Source organism: Leucopleurus acutus (assembly GCF_964270905.1).
Source record: "Leucopleurus acutus genome assembly, chromosome: 6".
Taxonomy (NCBI): Eukaryota; Metazoa; Chordata; class Mammalia; order Artiodactyla; family Delphinidae; genus Leucopleurus; species Leucopleurus acutus.
Window position 1 is genome coordinate 4,310,592 of NC_139149.1, and position 13,978 is coordinate 4,324,569.

Genomic DNA, 13,978 nt, shown 5'->3' on the forward strand with positions numbered 1-13,978 from the left:
TTCAGGCTCAGTGGCCATGGCTCATGGGCACAGCTGCTCTGCGGCATGTGGGATCTTCCTGGACCGGGGCACGAACCCGTGTCCCCTGCATCTGCAGGTGGACTCTCAACCACTGTGCCACCAGGGAAGCCCCCTCTCCATTCTTTATCTTACCAATTTGTGACAAATTGTCTTAAATATTTCCTCTACATACATTGATAACCATATCAGAGAGTGTTACAATATTTGCTTCAAAAATCAAACATAATGTAGGAAATTCCAAAAGAGAGAGAAAATGTATTGTATTTGCTCTTACTTTTCCATTTCCATTATTCTTTTCACCTTCCTGATGCTCCAAAATTTCTTCTCTTAATCTTTCTTTTTTTGTTTAGAGAACTTTCTTTGGCCATTCTTTTAGGATAGGTCTGCTGGCAACAAATTCTCTGTTTTCTTTCATCTAAGGTCTTGATTTCCCCTACATTCCTGAAGGATATTTTCACTAGATAAAGGATTCAGGGTTGACAGTTCTTCCTTTCATTACTTGAAAAATATGGTGCCACTTCTGGCCTCCATGGTTTCTGTTATTTGAATTTTCCCCCCTGTACGTACATCTTCATTTTTCTCTTGATGGCTTCAAGACTTTTTCTTTGTCTTTAGTTTTCAAAAGTTTGACTACAGTATATCTTGGTGTAGGTTTTTTTGGGTTTATCTTCTTTGGGTTTTACTAAGCTTCTTTGATGTGTAGATATATGTGTTTTGTCCAATTTGGGGAGTTTTCAGCCATTATTTCTTCAAACACTTTTTCAACTACATAGTATTTCTCTTCTCCTTCTGGGATTCTCATTACATGAAGATTATATCTTTTGTTATAGTCCCACAGGTCTCTGAGGGTCTGTTAATTTTTTTCCTCTTTTGTTTGCATTAGGTAATTTCTATTCTTCTAACTCCCAGTTCATTGGTTCTTTTCTGTTTCCTCCATTTTGCTATTGAGCCATCTATTGAATTTTTAGTTTTGTTATTGTGTTTTTCAGTTCCATTTGGTTCTTCTTTGTTGAGGCTATTTCTTTGCTGAGACTTTCTAGTTTTTCATTTGTTCCAAGTGTCTCTGTTATTGCCTGTTGAACCATTTTCATTTTAGCTGTCTTAAAACTCTTTGTCAGATAATTCCAACATCCCTGTCGTCTTAGTGTTCTCATCTATTTTCTTTCAAGTTGATATTTCCTTGGTTATCACTGTAACAGGGGATTTTGATTGAAACTTGCACATTTCAAGTATTATGAGGCTCTAATTCCTATTTAAACTTTCTTTTTAGCTGGTTTCCTCTGACACCATTCCAGCAGAAGGGCCTAGTACTGCCTCATTGCTGCCAGGTGGGATTATAAATCCAAGTTCCCCACTTGGCCTCAGTTGATATCATGGTAGGGAAGGATTCCTTGTTATTTCTGGGTGGTGGTGTGGGAGATCTGGCTCCCTACTGGGCCTCTGCTGATACCTTCCTGGATGGGAGGGATAAGGTCACCTCATTACTGCTCCTCATGTGGCCTCCAGGGACACAGTTGTGACATGGCCTCACTACTGCAGTGGTGAATGTTCGTTTTGTCTACTTGGCCCGCTCTGACACCTCACCAAGGAGGTGTTTCTCTTACTGCAAGGTGGGGCTGAAGTTCAGGTTCCCCACTCTTGGTCTCCACCTACATGGTGCGGGGTGTGCATAAGGAGGAGGTTGGACTCCCTAGCACCCAGCAGGGATGAATGTCCCAGCTCCCTATTTTCCTTCTCTGACCACCTCAGTGGGAATGGGGGACCGGGCCCCTTATTACAGCCTGGTGAGCCTGGGAGTTTAGGCTCACCACTTGGCCTTTGCTGTCTGGATAAATGTGGGTCTACAGTGTTTGGCTTCAGTAGAGTAGTGTCTAAAAGTTTTCTATCCTACTAGGCTGCCGCATTCATATTCCTTTAGCTAGAGAGGGCAGGCTTTTCTTGGGGCTTTTTTGTCTACATCTGTTTGTGTTTTCAGGTTGCTGACATCTTCAGCACCCTGTCTGGGATATATGAGACATGATAAAAATCCAAGGACACAGCCTCACTGCTGTGTCATTTCTTGGGTCCCTAACTTGTTTGCCACCTTCTGTCCACCTTTCAGAGTCTTCTTATGGTTGTTTTATATAAAGTGTCAGGTTTTTCATTGTACTTAGCAGGAAGAAGAGGGAGAAGTAATTCTACTCTATGTTCCTGGGAGCATAAGTCCTGAGATGTACTTTTTTAGTGTAGATAGTATGTTTGCATGCTAGCCTGAATGATTTTGGAGAGAAGGAGGAAAAAATGTAACGTAGCAGTTTGAACAGGTGAGAGTGGGTGGGCTCCATTGTACCCAGTAGGGCTACAGGCAAGCATGTCCTTGGAAGGCTGGGTACTTCAGCCTCTGGTTAGCTTCTCAGCATGTCTACCTCCCATGTAACCAGCTTCTGTGGTTGTGTACTCAGAGCAGCTTCCATTTCCTTCTTGGACCCTGGCTGATTCCATCAGTGAAGGAAGAAAGAGGCAAATTCAGTAGCTGAGACTAGAAAGGAGGGAAGGTATATAGGGATTTAGGGAGGGAGGTGGAGGAGAGCAGGAGTGAAAATTGACTTGGGAGATGCAGTAGGATTGCTGGGCAGTGCTGGGACCCACTGAGAACCCTGCATGTGGAGGCCAGGTGAGACCAGCAGCAGCACCCAGTGTTCTCCTTGGCCACATTCAGCCACTTAAGTGGAGGCTCAGAGTGGGCAAGTCAGGTTTGGGGTCTTGCCACGTGACAGATAGACTCCAGCGTGGCCCCCATGATCCCCACTGTCTGGTGTTCACACTCTTGTGTGATGATCCCCTGCCCTGGAGTGAGGGTGAGACCTTTAACTGGCTTCCAACCAATAGAATATGGCAAGGGTGATGGATGGGATGTTACTCTTTGACGGCTACATTACATGAAATTCTTCCTTGTTAGTTGACTCGCTCTGGAGACTCTTGCTGTTCCTTGATGAAGTGAACAGACCTGCTGGGGTTCACATGGCAAAGAGCTGCAGGAAGCCTGTAGGAAGTGAGGGTGTTCTCCAGCCGACAACCAGCAAGCAGCTGGGTCCTCAGTCCTGCAGCCACTGGGAAGTGAATTCTGTCAGCACTGGGTGATCTTGGAAGCTGATTCCCAGCGCAATGACACTTGAGAGCCTAAGCAGAAGACCCACCTAAGCCTGCCACAGCGACCCCTGAGCCACCAAAACTCTGAGATTATAAATGTGTATTATTTTAAGTTACTTATTTTGTGGTAATTTATTATGCAGTAATAGAAAACTCATATATCTGGTGAACTTGACAGAATGTAAGAGGAGGCAAATAAAAGGAGGGTGTTAGCTGGACCACAGAATCTCAACTGGGAAAGGGGAGTGAGGACGTGTTGGCTGACATGGGAGCAGGCAAGTGCTGGAGAGGCACTCACAAAACTGAGAGCCCAGGGTGTAGATGGTGAAGCCAAAAAATAACAGCAAGTGTAGCAGTGGGTGGGAGGGATGGGGAGAGAGAGAGAGAGAGAGACCATAAGCTGGGGCCCAAATCATTGAAGAATGAAGGTGGGACCTGGCCAGGAAGACAGTAGTCAGTGTAGTAAAGGTTGGGTGGTGTATTCCAATGGCAGCTGGAGTACGTTAGGGAGGGGAGAAGATGGCAGTGGAGAGCTAAGAGGATAACTCTGTTAAAGGGAGAGAGTGGGACCCAGTGTGTGATGAAAATGTGGGGTCCCTTGTTCAAAAAGCAGGAAAAAGTGCCGTTAACAGTCCTACAATATAAAAGATTTTCCTTTCTTCCAGTCTCTTGACTTGTCCTGGTGTTTTAAATTGCTATTCTAAGTAAAGAAAAATTAAAAATTTAAATTATTAGCATACATTTTATTGTTCATCTGTATATGGTGCAACATCAGTTTAAAATACAAATATGAGAGCATTTAACTTGTAGGTGGAATCACGGAAGTCACACAAGTTGTATTTTTGTGTAGTTCAAATGTACATATGGAGTTTATTCTTACCAGGTGATGGAAACATTGCGTGAAACTAACTCTAATATTTTTGTTTTGTCTTTTGATACAAGTACATTCTATCAACACTCTCTGCCACCTTCTTACTGATGAGTAAATCATCTTTTCAATGTAAGTGGTGGGTTAAAGTAGGGAAATCATAGCAATAAGAAAATAGTAGGACTTCCTTGGTCATTTGTGTCTCTTCAAAAGCTGTTGCCTTTCTGTATTTAAAGTAAATTCTTGTTCCATCAGAAAGTGTGGGCTTTTGGGCTGTGAGCACCCCCCGCCCCCACTTACTCAGTTGTAGACATAACACACTGACCTTGTACCTGCTTGGACTCCCACACATCCTGGGTCCTCCAGAATTTGTGATCATGGGGCATTGTGAGCCTCTGTGAATTGGGTGACAAGGAGTGGTGGACCCATGAATTGTACTCACTTCACCCAAATGTAAACAAATAAAATGGTAACGGGTTAAAACATAATCCCAAAAGCAGGACACCATAACCTTGCAAGTATGGTGATTTTTCTCATTTTTGTAATAGGTATTATTATTTTCTCATTGCAAAAGTATTAATTTTCTAGATGCAGATATCATTAAAGCTGTAGCCTAGACAAAGACAAAGAAGAAAGCCGGAATCATCTGTACCTCCGCCACAAAAAGGTAGCCATACTTTAGAGGCTGTGTCTTTTTGGTTTTCTGTTCTATGTATATTCTAGGTACATATTTATTTCAAGAGATATATCCCAGTGTATCAATGGCGTTTACTATATTTTAAACATTTCCCAATGTCAGTATCTCTAGAGGATATTTATGTTTGCATAGTATTTCCTACTATGCACATATCACAATTTACCTAACTAATGCTCTGTTGTTGAATAGTTAGGTTACTGCTAGTGTGAAATGTGCTAAAATGTTCATTCTTGGAGATGAACATACACTTTTTTCCATATATTAGATGCTGAGACATGGGAAGGGCCTTGTTATAAGAAGTGTTTCTACTGTACCATTCAGTAGTATGAATTCCCCAAGATAAAAATGATATTCACAGTTTGCTTTTTATCAACAGTGGTTTCTTTCTGGCTGACTCTAGTGAGAAGAGTGGCAACAGAAACATGCACCTAGAGAACAAAGATGGCAGGCTGACTTCTGGTATGCTGGAGATAGAGATACATCAGACATCAGCTCCCATGAGTGCTGGCTTGGGAGGGCCGGGGCTGGTGGGACTCAACACCAGCAACCATAGGCCACAGCAGGGAGACAGCAAGGCAGACTCCCTGAACCCCTACCCCAGTGGGGCAGCTGGGCAGAGCTGCTGGGCTCCTGTGGACCAGAATTTTGGCTCATTCCTCGCGAAGTGGAGGTGAGTTTAAAACAATTTTATCTTGTGAATGTGGAATTTACAAATACTGGGTTTTCTTGAGCATAGTTCTCTCACATTTTTTGTGGGAAAAATTTCCAGATATTCTGCAAGAATCTTTCCAGCATTAGATCACTTTCCTGACCTGTTTTGAATGAATGCTACTTCTAAAATGCGGCTAATGTAAATCCAAAAGATAATAAAAATAGAAATAAGATCAGTTACATCACCTGTGTAAGTATTTTCTTAGAGCTATTAAAATCAGGGTATAGGTACACAGAAAGCAGGAAGGAAGAGTGTGTTAAGTTATCTAGTGCCATGCAACAAACTCCAAAATTCAGAATCTTAAAACAACACATGTTTATTTTCTCACAGTTTTGTGAGTCAGGAATCTGGGCATGGCTTAGCTGGGTCCTCTGCTCAGGGTCTTTTACAGGCTGAGAACAAGTGGTCAGCTGGGGCTGGCTGACCACAGTTCAAGTGGGCAAGGTCTGCTTCCAAACTCTTCTGTGTGATTGTTGGCTGGCCTCAGTTCCCCCCGGGCAGATGGACTGAGGTTCTCAGTCCCTTGTCAGGAGGCCTGCTCCATCGGGGCAAGCATGAGAGACAGTTCTTTGTAACCTAATCACAGATGTAACTCCCCATCACTTTTGCTGTGTGGGCCCATACTGAAGGGGATGGGATCACACAAGGGTGTGAACACCTGGAGTGGATCACTGGGGGCATGTCAGAGGCTGCCTGCCACAAAGGTAGAGGAGAGGAGGAGAGAAAAATCGTGAAAGGCTAAATGGACCAAAAAGATGACTGGTGTTTTCTATAGAAAACTAGGTATGGAGCCCTCCTAGGTTATCTATATCTTCTCATTGTTTACAACTGATCTGAAAACTGATGACAATGCAAATGATTCTCATCCCAAGAAATACATTTGAAGTGTGTCTGATGGAATGAATTGTCCAGTTTTACACTGATTTTTCAATTCAGTTCAACATTTCTAATTGCCCATATATGTGTGGTTTCTTTTTCTTATTGGTTTCCTGTAATTAATGAGTTAAATAAAATATTTGATATGTGTTCATGTCACATATGTATGGCAGTCATGATTTTATCTTCTTTTTATACTTACAGTTTTATTGAGATAAATTGACATATAACACTGTGCAGGTTAAAGGTGTATAGCACGATAATTTGACTTACATACATCATGAAATGATTACCACAATAAGTTTAGTGAACATCTGTCATCTCATATAGATACAACATTAAAGAAATAGAAAAAAATTGTTGTCCTTGTAATGAAAGCTCTTAGGATTCATTCTCAACAACTTTCATATACAACATGCAGCAGTGTTAGCTATAGTCATTGTGTTGTATATTACATCTCTAGCACTTATTTATCTTGTAACTGGAAGTTCATACTTTTTGACTATCTTCATCCAATTCCCCCTCCCTAAGCCCCTGACTCTGGTAACCACAAATCTGATCTTTTCTGAGTTTGTTTATTTTTTGAAGTATAGTTGACCTACCATACCATGTTAGTTCCTCATCCACAACATAGTGATTCAATATTTCTATATATTTCAAAATAATCACCACAAGCCTAGTTATGATCTGTCACCATACAAAGATATTACTTAGTTATTGACTGTATTCCCCATGCTGTACATTTAATACTGTGACTCATTTATTTTGTAAGTGGAAGCTGTACCTCTTAATCTCTCTCACCTGTTTCTCTCTTCTCTCCACACCCCTCCGTCTGGCAACTAACAGTTTGTTCTATCTGTGACTCTTTTTCTGTTTAGTTATATTTGTTCATTTGTTTTGTTTTTCAGACTCCACATATTAAGTGAAATCATACAGTATTGGTCTTTCTCTGTCTGACTTATTTCACTTAGTATAATACCCTCTAGTTCCAACCATGTTGCTGCAATTGGCAGTACTTCATTCTTTTTTATGGCTGAGTAATATTCCATTGTATGTATATGTGTGTATATATACATACACACCACATCTTCCTTTTTCAGTCACCTATTTTTGGGCACTTAGGTTGCTTCCATATCTTTTTTTTTTAATAGATTTGAATCTCCTTTTATTTTTATTTATTTATTTACTTTTACATCTTTATTGGAATATAATTGCTTTACAATGGTGTGTTAGTTTCTGCTTTATAAAAAAGTGAATCAGTTATACATATACATATGTTCCCATATCTCTTCCCTCTTGCGTCTCCCTCCCTCCCACTCTCCCTATCCCACCCCTCTAGCTGGTCATAAAGCACCGAGCTGATCTCCCAGTGCTATGCGGATGCTTCCCACTAGCTATCTATTTTACGTTTGGTAGTGTATATATGTCCATGCCACTCTCTCTCTTTGTCACAGCTTACCCTTCCCCCTCCCCATATCCTCAAGTCCATTCTCTAGTAGGTCTGTGTCTTTATTCCTGTCTTACCCCTAGGTTCTTCATGACATTTTTTCCCTTAAATTCCATATATATGTGTTAGCATATGGTATTTGTCTTTCTCTTTCTGACTTACTTCACTCTGTATGACAGACACTAGCTCCATCCACCTCACTACAAATACTCAATTTTGTTTCTTTATATGGCTGAGTAATATTCCATTGTATGTATGTGCCACATCTTCTTTATCCATTCATCCGATGATGGACACTTAGGTTGTTTCCATCCCCGGGCTATTGTAAATAGAGCTGCAATGAACATTTTGGTACACGACTCTTTTTGAATTATGGTTTTCTCAGGGTATATGCCCAGTAGTGGGATTGCTGGGTCATATGATAGTTCTATTTGTAGTTTTTTAAGGAACCTCCATACTGTTCTCCACAGTGGCTGTATCAATTTACATTCCCACCAACAGTGCAAGAGGGTTCCCTTTCCTCCACACCCTCTCCAGCATTTATTGTTTCTAGATTTTTTGATGATGGCCATTCTGACTGGTGTGAGAGGATATCTCATTGTAGTTTTGATTTGCATATCTCTAATGATTAATGATGTTGAGCATTCTTTCATGTATTTGTTGGCAGTCCGTATATCTGCTTTGGAGAAATGTCTATTTAGGTCTTCTGCCCATTTTTGGATTGGGTTGTTTGTTTTTTTGTTATTGAGCTGCATGAGCTGCTTATAAATTTTGGAGATTAATCCTTTGTCAGTTGCTTCATTTGCAAATATTTTCTCCCATTATGAGGGTTGTCTTTTGGTCTTGTTTATGGTTTCCTTTGCTGTGCAAAAGCTTTGAAGTTTCATTAGGTCCCATTTGTTTATTTTTGTTTTTATTTCAATTTCTCTAGGAATTGGGTCAAAAAGGATCTTGCTGTGATTTATGTTATAGAGTGTTCTGCCTATGTTTTCCTCTAAGAGTTTGATAGTTTCTGGACTCACATTTATATGTCCTTTATTATGTTGGGGAAAGTTCCCTCTATGCCTACTTTCTGCAGGGTTTTTATAATAAATCGGTGTTGAATTTTGTCGAAAGCTTTCTCGGCATCTGTTGAGATGATCATATGGTTTTTCTCCTTCAATTTGTTAATATGGTGTATCACATTGATTGATTTGCATATATTGAAGTATCCTTGCATTCCTGCAATAAACCCCACTTGATCATGGTGTATCATCCTTTTAATGTGCTGTTGGATTCTGTTTGCTAGTATTTTGTTGAGGATTTTTGCATCTTTGTTCATCAGTGATATTGGCCTGTAGTTTTCTCTTTTTGTGACATCCTTGTCTGGTTTTGGTATCAGGGTCATGGTGGCCTTGTAGGATGAGTTTGGGAGTGTTCCTCCCTCTGCTATATTTTGGAAGAGTTTGAGAAGGATAGGTGTTAGCTCTTCTCTAAATTTTTGATAGAATTCACCTATGAAGCCATCTGGTCCTGGACTTTTGTTTGTTGTAAGTTTTAAAATCACAGATTCAATTTCAGTGCTTGTGATTTGTGTGTTCATATTTTCTATTTCTTCCTGATTCAGTCTTGGCAGGTTTTGCTTTTCTAAGAATTTGTCCGTTTCTTCCAGGTTGTCCATTTTATTGACACAGAGTTGCTTGTAGTAATTGCTCATGATCTTTTGTCTTTCTGCAGTGTCAGTTGTTACTTCTCCTTTTTCATTTCTAATTATTTTGATTTGAGTCTTCTCCCTTTTTTTCTTGATGAGTCTGGCTAATGGTTTATCAATTTTGTTTATCTGCTCAAAGAACCAGCTTTTAGTTTTATTGATCTTTGCTATTGTTTCATTCATTTCTTTTTCATTTATTTCTGATATGAGCTTTATGATTTCTTTCCTTCTGCTAACTTTGGGGTTTTTTGTTCTTCTTTCTCTAATTGCTTTAGGTGCAAGCTTAAGTTGTTTATTCGAGATGTTTCCCTTTTATTTAAAGTAGGATTGTATGGCTATAAACTTCCGTCTTAGAACTGCTTTTGCTGCATCCCATAGATTTTGGGTCGTCGTGTCTCCATTGTCATTTGTTTCTAGGTATTTTTTAATTTCCTCTTTGATTTCTTCAGTGATCACTTCATTATTAAGTAGTGTATTGTTTAGCTTCCATGTGTTTGTATTTTTTATGGATCTTTTCCTGTAATTGATATCTAGTCTCACAGCGTTGTGGTCGGAAAAATACTTGATACAATTTCAGTTTTCTTAAATTTACCAAGGCTTGATTTGTGACCCAAGGTATGATCTATCCTGGAGAATGTTCCATGAGCACTTGAGAAAAATGTGTATTATGTTGTTTTTGGATGGAATGTCCTATAAATATCAATTAAGTCCATCTTTTTTAATGTAATCTTTAAAGCTTGTGTTTCCTTATTTATTTTCATTTTGGATGATCTGTCCATTGGTGAAAGTGGGGTGTTAAAGTCCCCTGTTACTTTCGATTTCCCCTTTTATGGCTGTTAGTATTTGCCTTATGTATTGAGGTGCTCCTATGTTGAGTGCATAAATATTTACAACTGTTATATCTTCTTCTTGGATTGATCCCTTAATCATTATGTAGTGTCCTTCTTTGTCTCTTCTAATAGTCTTTATTTTAAAGTCTATTTTTTCTGATATGAGAATTGCTAATCCAGCTTTCTTTTGGTTTCCATTTGCATGAAATATCTTTTTCCATCCCCTTACTTTCAGTCTCTATGTGTCTCTATGTGTGAAGTGGGTCTCTTGTAGACAGCAAATATATGGGTCTTGTTTTTGTATCCCTTCAGCCAATCTGCGTCTTTTGGTGGGAGCATTTAATCCATTTACATTTAAGGTAATTATCGATATGTATGTTCCTGTTCCTATTTTCTTAATTGTTTTGGGTTCATTATTGTAGGTCTTTTCCTTCTCTTCTGTTTTTTGCCTGGAGAAGTTCCTTTAGCAGTTGTTGTAAAGCTGGTTTGGTGGTGCTGAACTCTCTCAGCTTTTGCTTGTCTGTAAGGTTTTAATTTCTCCATCAAATCTGAATGAAATCCTTGCTGGGTAGAGTAATCTTGGTTTCAGTGTTTTCTCCTGCATCGCTTTAAATATTTCCTTCCAGCCCCTTCTGGCTTGCAGTGTTTCTGCTGAAAGATTATTCCCTTGTGTGTTATTTGTTGTTTTTCCCTTGCTGCTTTTAATATGTTTTCTTTGTATTTAATTTTTGACAATTTGATTAATATGTGTCTTGGCGTATTTCTCCTTGGGTTTATTTTGTATGGGACTCTCTGTGCCTCCTGGATTTGATTGACTATTTCCTTTCCCATATAAGGGAAGTTTTCAACTATAATCTCTTCAAGTATTTTCTCAGTCCCTTTCTTTTTCTCTTCTTCTTCTGGAACCCCTATAATTCGAATGTTGGTGCGTTTAATGTTGTCCCAGAGGTCTCTGAGACTGTCCTCAGTTCTTTTCATTCTTTTTTCTTTATTCTGCTCTGCAGTAGTTATTTCCACTATTTTATCTTCCAGGTCACTTATCCGTTCTTCTGCCTCAGTTATTCTGCTATTGATCCCATCTAGAGTATTTTTCATTTCACTTATTGTGTTGTTCATCGTTGCTTGTTTCATATTTATTTCTTATAGGCCCTTGTTAAATGTTTCTTGCATTTTGTCTATTCTATTTCCAAGATTTTGGATCAACTTTACTATCATTATTCTGAATTCTTTTTCAGGTAGACTGCCTATTTCCTCTTCATTTGTTAGGTCTGGTGGGTTTTTATCTTGCTCCTTCATCTGCTTTGTGTTTTTCTGTCTTCTCATTTTGCTTATCTTACTGTGTTTGAGGTCTCCTTTTTGCAGGCTGCAGGCTCGTAGTTCCTGTTGTTTTTGGTGTCTGTCCCCAGTGGCTCATGTTGGTTCAGTGGGCTGTGTAGGCTTCCTGGTGGAGGGGACTAGTGCCTGTGTTCTGGTGGATGAGGCTGGATCTTGTCTTTCTGGTGGGCAGGTTCACGTCTGGTGGTGTGTTTTGGGGTGTCTGTGGACTTATTATGATTTTAGGCAGCCTGTCTGCAAATGGGTGGGGTTGTGTTCCTTTGTTGCTAGTTGTTTGGCATAGAATGTCCAACACTGTAGCTTGCTGGTCGTTGAGTGAAGCTGGGTGCTGGTGTTGAGATGGAGATCTCTGGGAGGTTTTTGCCATTTGATATTATGTGGAGCTGGGAGGGCTCTTGTGGACCAGTGTCCTGAAGTTGGCTCTCCCACCTCAGTGGCACAGCAGTGACTCCTGGCTGCAGCACCAAGAGCCTTTCATCCACATGGCTCAGAATACAAGGGAGAAAAAGTAGAAAGAAAGAATTAGTAGAGGTAGAAAGAAAGAAAGAAAGAAAGAAAGAAGGAACGAAAGAAAGGAGAGAGGGAGGGAAGGAGGAAGGAAGGAAGGAAGGCGGGAAGGAAGGAAAAAAAGAAAGAAAGAAGACAAAGTAAAATAAAATAACGTAAGATAAAATATAATAAAGTTATTAAAAAATAATTATTAAGAAAAAACATTGAAAACAAAAGAAAAGAAAACAAAAAATGGACGGATAGGACAAATGGTGGAAGCAAAGCTATACAGACAATATCTCACACAGAGCATAACATACAAACTCACAAAAAGAGAAGGAGAAAAAGTCATAAATCTTGCTCTCAAAGTCCACCTCCTCAATTTGGGATGATTCGTTGTCTATTCATGTATTCCACAGATGCAGGATACATTGACCACTGTAACTAATGCTGCAATGAACATAGGAGTGTATATGTCCTTTCAAATTAGTGTTTTCATTTTTTCCATATATATTCCCAGGAGTGGAATTGCGTTATCATATAGTAGTTCTATTTTTAGTTTTTAAAGGAGCCTCCATACTGTTTTCTGTAGTGTCTGCATCATTTTACATTCCCACCAACAGTGTATGAGGGTTCCCTTTTCTCTACATCCTTGCCAAGGTTTGATATTTATAGATTTTTTGATGATAGCCATTCTGACAGGTCTGAGATGATATCTCATTGTGGTTTTGATTTGCATTTCCCTGATGATGAGTCATGCTAAGCATCTTCTCATGTGTCTATTGACCATCTATATGTCTTATTTGTAAAATTGTCTATTCAGGTACTCTGCCCATGTTTTTAATTGGTTCTTTTTTGTTTTCTGTTTTTTTTTTTTTTGATGTTGAGCTGTATGTGCTCTTTCTATATTTTGGATATTAACCCCTTATTTTGATATACCATTTGCAAATATCTTCTGCCATTAAGTAGGCGGACTTTTTGTTTTGCTGATAGTTTCCTTCACTGTGGAAAAGGTTTTTAATTTGATGTGTACATTTTTTTTTGCTTTTGTTTCCCTTCTCTGAGGAGACACATCCCCCAAAATATTGGTAAGACGGACGTCAAAGAGCATACTGCCTATGTTTTCTTCTAGAAGTTTTATGATTTCGTGTCTTACATTTAGCCTTTAATTCATTTTGAATTTGTTTTTGTATATGTTGTGAGAAAGTAGTCTAGTTTGGTTATTTTGCAGGTAGCTGTCCAGTTTTCCCAATACTATTTATTGAAGAGCCTGTCCTTTCCCTGTTGTATATTCTTGACACTTTTGTCATAGATTAATTGCCCATGTAAGTGTGGGTCCATTCTGGGCTATCTCTTCTGTTTCATTGAGCTATGTATCTTTTTTGTGTGTGCCAGTACCATGCTGTTTTGATTGCTGTAGATTTGTAGTATAGTTTGAAATCAGGGAGTGTGATACCTACAGTTTTGCTCTTTTTAAAGATTGTTTTGGCTATTTGGGGTCTTTTATGTTTCCATACAAATTTTAGAATTATTTGTTCAAGTTCTATGAAAAATACTATTGGTATTTTGATAGGGATTGCACTGAATCTGTAGATTGCTTTGGGTAGTATGGTCATTTTAACAATATTAATTCTTCCAATCCCTGAGCACAATATACTTTTCCATTTGTTTTTGTCATCTTGAATATCTTTCATCAACATCTTATAGTTTTACCTTCTTGTTTAGAGTTATTCCTAGATATTTTATTCTTTTTGATGCAATTGTAAATGGGATTGTTTTCTTGCTTTCTCTTTCTGATAATTTGTTGTTAGTATAAAGAAATGAACAGATTTCTATATATTAATTTTATATCCTGCAACTTTACCAAATTCATTGATGAGCTCG

At 39.0% G+C, this 13,978-nt stretch overlaps 1 protein-coding gene across 1 annotated transcript in view; it reads left to right on the top strand.

Annotated features, from left to right (window-relative positions):
- Positions 1-5,137: 5,137 nt before the first annotated feature.
- OCA2 (OCA2 melanosomal transmembrane protein) overlaps positions 5,138-13,978 on the top strand; it is a gene marked incomplete at both ends in the record, with an annotated part of 262,492 nt that continues 253,651 nt past the window's right edge. Inside the window, one exon of the mRNA XM_082841763.1 lies at positions 5,138-5,385. Coding sequence (XP_082697889.1) covers positions 5,138-5,385 — 248 coding nt within the window. The remainder of the gene's footprint in view (positions 5,386-13,978) is intronic.